Raw genomic sequence first — 8884 nt, 5'->3', positions numbered from 1 at the left:
TTGTATCGCAGTTGTTTAGCTATTGCAATATATATATATATATATATATATATATACATATATACATGTTATCATATAATTGTATTTCAAAAAATGCACAGAATTAATATAGTAGTATTTACATCATTGAGATAAAGTAGCAAGAATTTGCATTTAAAATAACAATTATCATCTGTACAAAAATCTTACTATATAATAGTAAACTTTATTCTTTACAAATGTAATTTTGCTCTGTATCATAATGTAGCGATAGATGAAAATATAATCGCATCATAGATTAACATTTAATAACATCTAAATAAAAGATTCAAATATTTTATATTTATTTCTAAATTTATCCTAAAGAAAATATATACGTACAATCCTAAAGAAATTGTTCTGCTTTCTCACAGAGTTATTCAGAATTTATCGTTATTATTATTTGAAGCCGCACGCAAATCTATAGAAGAATTTAATGGAGGCGCTAAATAATAGTTTACATTATGAGATGCACAAGAATGAGCTATATATATTATTTCGAGCAAAAATCGATACAAGACCGGAATTTACATGCTTGCGCATATTTTTTTTTTTTTTAATATAAAAAAGTATCTCATATCATATATGCCGCAAAATTTCTTTCGCGCACTATATATTGACTTCTTTACAAAATATTGCATTTCACATTAGATTCTCTACAACTCCACGGTATGTTTCCGCGATATGGGTAAAGATCGTGTCATGTCAATGTACGAACCGCTTGCTTCGCGAATCGTACAAAGACAACGTGTACGCAAAAATCGCAAGCACTCAGCGTGCCATTTGCATGGAAGACAAAGAAATTATCAACTTGATTAATGTCTCTATTATCGCGTTTGCTCCGCTCGTTTACTCTCGAATTAATTATTTCGGCATGACTTATGTGCTAGGTGTCTTTTTTCGTAGAACCTATTTATAAACTAGTGGATACACATCGAAATATATCTATAAATATCCTTTATTTGACGGATTATATATTTCACTAGCGACGTATTGAGAATTTTATGCGGCAAATTACAATTAGAATGATGGATGTGTTCACTGTATGTTTTGCACGTTTAGAACGCACAGATTTTCCATATAAGTAGAAAATCGTGCGTAAATGAGCATTACATGCAGTTTCTCCCGCTGCATTTATTAAAGAATTACGTACGATGCGAGCTATTGTTTTCTTCGTCACTAGAGTTTGCAATCTGTCGATCATAATCATTATTAATACAGTAATTATTAGAATCATAACTTTCTTGAGTAAGTTCTTAAGTAGTTATAGATTTAATCCTATATAAACGAAAAGTAAATAGCAACGATGATGAGAATTTATATATATTTACATAAATATTTATAATTTAAGAATAAATCTATAGCGCGATAAAATAAATCTGTAAACTTCGTGTTGATACCGTTAAAATAAACTGGAAAGATTAAAATACACAGTCGAGCACATTACATGAACGTATATATATATGTATATATACACATATTTGCAGTTTGATCGCTCATGAGAATTATTATCAGATGCTCAGTCTATATATACTTATTTATTTCCCCCGCTGTTTCTTTCAATTATTAGTCACTATATTGGTCCTGTTGCGATTCCTCCGACGGATACGACCGCCACGCTGCCTATTGCTGCCCGGGCCCCAATCATCGCCCATCGGACCAAAACTAGGCCCGTTCGATCCGTTTGGATTAAATCCCATCATGCCGGGCTCGCCAGTTCCACCGCCACCGGGTCCTCCAAAATTATTGTAGCTGCTAGCACAGGGATAAGGAGGGCCGCCTTCGTAGGAAGGAGAGGGCGCAGGACCCAACAGTCCAGCTCCGTTGTTACGTTGCACGTTGAAACGTGGGTCGAAATTCATCTGATTCTGAGACTGCATTGGAACGGGCCCGTTCATACCCATTCCACCGGCGCCATGTGGCATGCCCATGGGCGGCGGCATGGGTCCGGGGTTCATCATAGGCCTCATTGGGCCCATACCCATCGGATAATTTGGACCCATTGGGCCCATCATGCCCTGCGGTGGACCTGGCATGCCACCGGGTGGCGGTCCCACTTGCATACCGACCGGAGCGAGGCCCATATTGGGTCCCATCGCTTCCATCGGTTGCGGCTGTCTTCCCTTGGAAGCGTTGATCACGTTTTGCGAGGATGACTGCTGATTGGAAGCGGCTGCCTCGAGCGTTTTCCGTCGCGGATCCGTACGAACGGTGCATTGCGGTGGAGATTTTGGTATCTCTTGCTTAACCTGCGGCGGCGGCGGCGACATTGGTGAGTCGGCCAGCTCGGGTTGAACAATGCGGAAGATCTTACGAAGACGCGGATCATACTTGACCTGCGCGTCCTCTTTTGTTAGTTTGGTATAGTCCGGTCTGGGTATATCCACCACGTAAACTTTGTACGGCATTGGCGGATGCGACGCGATACTCGCGTCAATCTCGGTACATGGGTCGTGCGCGGGCGCCGGTTTGAATGGCAGACTCAGTATCTGTCGCAGATCTACGTCAGATTTCACGCGAAGATCCGTGTCGCCGAACTCGGTGGTCTGAAAACGCTGCCGAAAATCCATGTCCTGCCGTCTGAGATCCTGATCTGCCCTCGTCCGGAGATCGGTGTCCATATTCGCGTCCATCGCAGTGATACCGGAACTATAGATGCTCGTTTCCAACCTGAGAGGCTTCTGCGATTCTCTCTTAGCGTCGGATATGCTCGGGCTGCTTGGTTTCTGTTCTACTTCTCGACGCTGCCTAGGATCTCGGGACATGCGCGGATCCCTAGATACGGGTGCAGTAATCGAACTCGGTCCCGGTGATAGTCTCGGACTCGACGACATTTCGCTGTCTGATTTGGGATCTTGAGCCAATTTAGTTTTGGATGTGTCTTGGTTTGAATTAGCCGCTTGTTGTGTTTTGTTGCTCGTTGAACTTTGAGCTTTTATAGTGGATAATAGTTTAGACACTTCGGCACTGATGTCGATCTTGCTCAAATCGCCCAATTTGTCCACAATAGCGGCCGGTTGAGGCACGTTAGACGCAGGTGGCGTGGGCGGAAACTCTTCCTTGACAACGATGTTCTGGTTTTTCTCGATGGGCTCGATCTCATCCTTCGAACTGTCCACTATAGTAAGATTGCCACCTTCATCGTCATCGTCGTCATCATCGTCCTCGTCATCCGAATACCAATCCTCGATGATTTGATCGGTACGTGCGTTGGAATCGTTATCCATGTTCTTAAAACTGTCTTGCGCCGCGCGTTGCTGCTGCTGTATTCGCATGAATAATTCTTGCGCCTTCTTCGGCAAATGGCAAGGCGGCACCGCTTCATGTTCGTCCGTAGAGGAAAAGAAAATGTCGTGGACTTGATCGCCTGTTTTTTAAACAAATATGTAATAATTATTCTACCATTATTTTATATCATGTTTAATTAAGTTTTTTGATCATCTATATGTTATATACATACTTTTTAAATAAATTATATAAATGGAAATAAAGAAGTGTGATATAAAAAATAAGAGATATTACTAAACAAAAAACAAAATTGTAATATAGAATAAGTATAAAATTATTTTTTTGATTAAACATTATTAAATCTTTTATCGAATATATATAACTGAAGAAAGGAAAAACCATGTATAATATAAGTAGTTATTCTTACTTTGCTCGCTATCGAAATATTTTTCTTTTTCCTTATCCTCATCTTCAGCCGGTACTTCGATAACGAGTTCCGCTTCTTCGTCTTGATCGCTTTCGTCATCAAGTTTATTTTTCGTAAGACTCGCCACTTTATCGGCTATACTATAAACAGGCGGTGGTTTCTTTGCGTTCAATAGTTGCCTCAAGTCAACGTCTTTTCTCTTTTTCGACTGCAAATTTATAAATAGAATAAATCATAATATACTAAAATCTTCTACTTTCAATTCAAATTTTCAAATAAAATTTATTATATGATATTTGTTATAATATAAATTCATATAATATTATACCTCGTTTAGTATATCATCTTCTCCTACATCCTTTGTAAAATCTTCTTTTGTCTTTTGTACAGTTTTATTTGATTCTGCATTTCTTTCGCTATAGAAGTTTGATGGTGCAATAGGTTGCTTTTGTGCTTGTTGCTGTGTAGCTAAACCTAATGCAGCATTTGGAAGTTGAAGACCAAGTTCATTTGCTGATTGTAGTAGCATAATATGCTCGTAGGGAACTCTATCCTCATCCGATCCCCATCGCGTCTTCTTTCCAGAAGGCTTTCTCTCCCTCAGGTTGGCTTGTTTTTGTGGATTTGTTTGTTCTTCTATTCAGTCAAACAATTTTAAATTTAATATAAAAATCGACAAAAAAAGCAATAAAACAAAATTAAACAATTTTTAACAACAAATAAATATATTAATTTTTCCTTATATATAGTTACCTTTATCTTCTTTTTCATCAGTTTTTTCTGTAGGTGCTGATAGATTCAATTCGAAAAGACTGGGAATCTTTTGATTTGTTGTATCTTGACCTTGCGCTAGAGAACGCGCTGTATTATTTATCATTAACATTGCACCCTCTCTACTCAATCTTGGAAAATCACCAAGAATTTCCTTTGGTGCAGTTTCTAAGTGTTTCAGAAGAATACCTTTTACCTGAAACACAACAAATTTAAATAAAATATTGTTAGTAATAAATTTAGGTACTATTTGTTTTATTCTTATTGGCATTATTCGATTTTTATTTATAATTTAATATAAAATTACATAAAATATACCTGTTCATTCAAAGGCTGATGCGAGAATTTACAATTGTCGCCCTGATTACACTTCAGACCAGTATGGAAGAACTTGCAAGGGAAATCGTGATGCATATACAGACATTTGTCACGTTTAGCACAACAATCCATAAGGTAAAACTTGCACAATTCCATTTTTCTGGGTGGTAAAGCGTTGTGCGAATACGGACAATCGTCTCCCCTATGACACTTTCCTTGCATATAATATACACAGATTGTGTCTGCTTCCTGTCCATGATCATTATTCTGCTGCCGACGACCATTTCGATCGTTTCGGATTTGGCCCCGAGTCTTGTTTTTACCACCACGTTCATTTTTACCACCGCGACGCCCTATCGTACGTTAAAAACACAATCGAATATAATACAACTCACATAATTATAAATTAAATAACTTTAATTGCATATAATAAAAATAAGAAGGATCATACATATAGCGTATCTTAGTTATATAAACATAATTTAGAAAAGTAGAAATTAAAATTCTGTGTGTACCTCCTCCTCCTCCTCCTCCTCCCCCTCCGCTTCCTCCTCCTCCACGTCCAGTGCTGCGTTTACTATCATTTTCTCTATGTCGATTTATATTAGGTCTTTCCTCATAATCCGAATTGTTGTCAAAATTTTCATGCTCGTTTGTACGTCTGGGAGAATTATTATTTTCTTGAGAATCCTTCCTAATAGGTGAGGCTCCTCGTACAAAAAGCATTTCATCTTCATCCTCATTGGCGTTCTCTTCATCACTCAATTTTCGCTTCTGCAAAGTTTCATAAGTCATTAGTAATAAAACAAGGACAACATTGAGCCTATAGCTTTAAAAGCAGTCTTATTAAACCAGAAAAAAAATTTTAGTGCATTATAAATAAAATTCGTTATCTCGTGTGTTATACATACCTTTTGTTCTTTACTACGATCCTCCTCTTTCTCATCACGAACTCTTTTCCGAACTTTGTTCCTGTTGTTCTTGTTCTTCGCTTTGGATTCCTGATTTTTCCCTCCTCCATCCTCTTCCATTGCAGCCTTGATGGCTTTTTCAACATCTCCAGCCCAATCTTCGGTTGGATTCTTGTATTTCAAAAAATGTTTGCCAGCTGCCTGTGTAGGCTGCTGCTTTTTATTTTTGTTAAACTTTGCATCAAAATTTTTATTTGTTGAAGAATCTGACTTAGGTGTTGGTTTAGCAGCCTCTGATGCAACATTTGCTGCAGGGACGATAGCCTCGTCGTCTTCGTCTGATGGAATTTCTCCATCTTCCAAATCGTTATCATTACTGCTGTACATATTTAAAAAAAATTATTTTTAAATTCATGAAAGCATTGCAAAAATTTATAAATTACACTTTATATATTGCTTTTTATGGTATTAATAATAATTAAATAATTTTTATAAATCATATATGAAATATTTATATTTTACAAATCACAAACTCTGATGTCTAATATAATCATATAATTATGGATTTAAATAACAAGATGTTATTTAAATTGGATTCAATGACTGCAACGAAGACAATACTACTTTCACATATTTACATTTAAAAATTTCTATACTTTTTGTTCTGACATATCAAATTATTATCTTTTGTTAATATCTAAAAGAATAAGTTTATATAATATTGTAAACTGTGTTATTATATTGAAATATGGATATAGAAGATTCTGTGTAATATATACACAATATAATTGCGACTTTCTTCGTGCATAATACATTATTAAACAAATATATATAGTTTCCCATGTAAAAGATGCAATTTTTTCATTGCTTTATTGTATTCTTCAATATCGCTACGAGATGAAGATCAACAAGATCTGATGATGTTTAAATTTCTAGGAATACATATCGATATTAAATACATTAGAAAAAGTATATTTCTTGGTCATTAAAAAATTGAGGCACGATAGCTATGATTTTTCCTTATCGAATTGAATTTTCCAATGAGGATAATCCTATTATGAAGCTCTAAATAAAAAAGAAATCCTTAAAACACGCTACGTTATCACCTCGTCATAATTCATAATAGCTTGTCGAAATATCGCGTCTGTTGTGTTTTATTAATGAGCTAAAAATAATGGCGGAGGGGAGATCATGAGGACGGACTCGTCATTGTCGCCAAGGACGAATTGATAGAGCACGCAGTCGAGGGACTATATATGTCATATGGTGGAGAATTCTCGAGAGAGGAGAAACTCGACTCGAGCGGACTATAACGCGGCGGCATCCGAAGCTACTGATCGTGTCGAAAACGTCGGTCTATGGGGGGAGAAAAAAAAAAAGAGACCACAGCGTGCAATAAACTTGCACACCCGATAGAAACCGCTCGATGGCAATCTCCGGCGGGAAAATATGTAACTATACGTATATATGTAAGAACGCCATATATATGTATATGTAAATTACAGTTTTATGTAAATAAAACCTGATCGTAAAAACAGACGAAAAAGAGAAGAAAAAAACAAAAACAGAATAACATATATAATATTGTTATCGATATCGAACAAATTTAAATTTCGATCGATAAGATTTAATTAACATGCTTAATCGATTCGATCGAGGAAATAAGGCCTAATATCCCGTAATCACGATATAGTGATATATCGAAAATTTCAAGAGATTCAAGCTCTGAAAAAAGAAAAGTGATTCTCTATGATAGAAAAAAAAACCTACTTCGATCGAAATATTTGCTAGTATAATTTCGATCCCTCCTTAAACCCACATAATGCGAAATCATTTATTGATTATCGATTAATTATACCGAATCTCAATTTCTGAGATATGTCGCCGCGCAAAAATGGCGGGACCTCGGAATGGAAATAAAAGATTGCCTTACCATCTTATCGGGTCATCATTAACATTATAATTATCATCATCATCAGATCATGATCATCATCATTAGCTTTCGTCATTACGACGAATCGTCATAATCATAGTATTATATGCATCGAAGAAACCATCACATTCTCCAGCATCGTCGTCGTTGCAGCATTGTCGATTTAAGGGTGACGTTAAAGCCGATGACGCCAAACGGGAACATTACGTCCAAAAGCTCTTCGCGTGTCGACTCTCGTTCATTTCAAAAGGGTTTCTCTCTCTTTCTCTGTCAATCGTGTATGCGTTGCGTTCGTATGTGCGTGACACGCGTGTCTCGTGTATCAAAGGGGAAAAAACTAAAGGTCTCGCGAGCGTCTGATTGTTCCGGCGTGGGGAGAGAGCGTGTATACAGAGTGACTCAGATCTACCACGCTTCATTTTTTGACTTCTACGTAAAGCTGTTCTTTTTCGTAGAATGTGGAAATATAATTCTTGTAATTTTATATAAGTGTGATGTTTTTTTATTTCTCTTTTCTTCAATTAATTTAATTTACCGATATGTTAGATAATTAAAATTCAAAGTAAAAGAGTTCCCTTGAAATAAAATTCATTCTCTCAGAATAAGGATAAGATTTTAATCACGACAATGCTCTGAACTTTATTTAAACGAAGCATTAATTCATCCATCCTTAATTTTTTTTTCGATATTTTTCTTTATAATTTACCAAACCCTTTATCGTCGATCGGTTTTAACATCCAAAATTGTACCGATGCCTTTCATTTATTCCTTCTAAGAAATAATTTATTTTAATCAGAAAATTAATCGAAAAAGTAAAGCGCGGTGGATTCGAGACACCTGGTACATGATATATGTCACAAGAGAAAGAATTGAAGGATGTGTGTACTTTTCCGTCCTGCTTATATCCATTAGCGTGTGCATAAATGTAATCGGTCTCTGTCGTAAAGGAGGGAAGAAAAACTAGAGGTTCCTATCTCGACCGGAAATGGATCGATAATATTACCGCGGCATTCGTATTGTCTCGATTCGCGTGCATCCGCGAATCGAAAATTCAAACAGAGAGGGATCTAATCATACATTAATACAAATTACACTTCTACAGTCGAAGACTATATACGTTCGCGATATGAATTAAGTTTCAAGTTTATATTACCATCTCTCTCTTCATAAATAATTTTTCGCGCGCTCGCGATCCGAACTCGTCGAGAAATTCTACCGGTTTCTCTCTTAATCTCGTCCCAGTAATTTTCTATAAATAAAAATTAAAAAATTAAAAAA

General features: G+C 36.4%; 1 protein-coding gene across 2 annotated transcripts in view; it reads right to left on the bottom strand.

The window, feature by feature from the left end:
* Positions 1-302: 302 nt before the first annotated feature.
* LOC115240499 overlaps positions 303-8884 on the bottom strand; it is a 9701-nt gene continuing 1119 nt past the window's right edge. The window contains exons 2-8 of one of the 2 annotated variants that reach the window (XM_029815691.1): positions 5674-6052; positions 5278-5536; positions 4763-5115; positions 4427-4640; positions 4002-4309; positions 3674-3881; positions 303-3385 (exon numbers count right to left, since the gene is read on the bottom strand). In XM_029815691.1, the coding sequence (XP_029671551.1) occupies positions 1578-3385; positions 3674-3881; positions 4002-4309; positions 4427-4640; positions 4763-5115; positions 5278-5536; positions 5674-6052 (3529 nt within the window). In that variant the 3' untranslated portion in view covers positions 303-1577. The remainder of the gene's footprint in view (positions 3386-3673; positions 3882-4001; positions 4310-4426; positions 4641-4762; positions 5116-5277; positions 5537-5673; positions 6053-8884) is intronic. The other variant, XM_029815698.1, reaches the window with a different exon arrangement.

The sequence above is a fragment of the Formica exsecta genome, unplaced genomic scaffold, assembly GCF_003651465.1.
Source record: "Formica exsecta isolate Colony F162 unplaced genomic scaffold, ASM365146v1 scaffold117, whole genome shotgun sequence".
In the NCBI taxonomy this organism is placed as follows: Eukaryota; Metazoa; Arthropoda; class Insecta; order Hymenoptera; family Formicidae; genus Formica; species Formica exsecta.
Note: the sequence above shows the minus strand (reverse complement) of the source record. Positions and strands in the feature narration are given on the sequence as shown.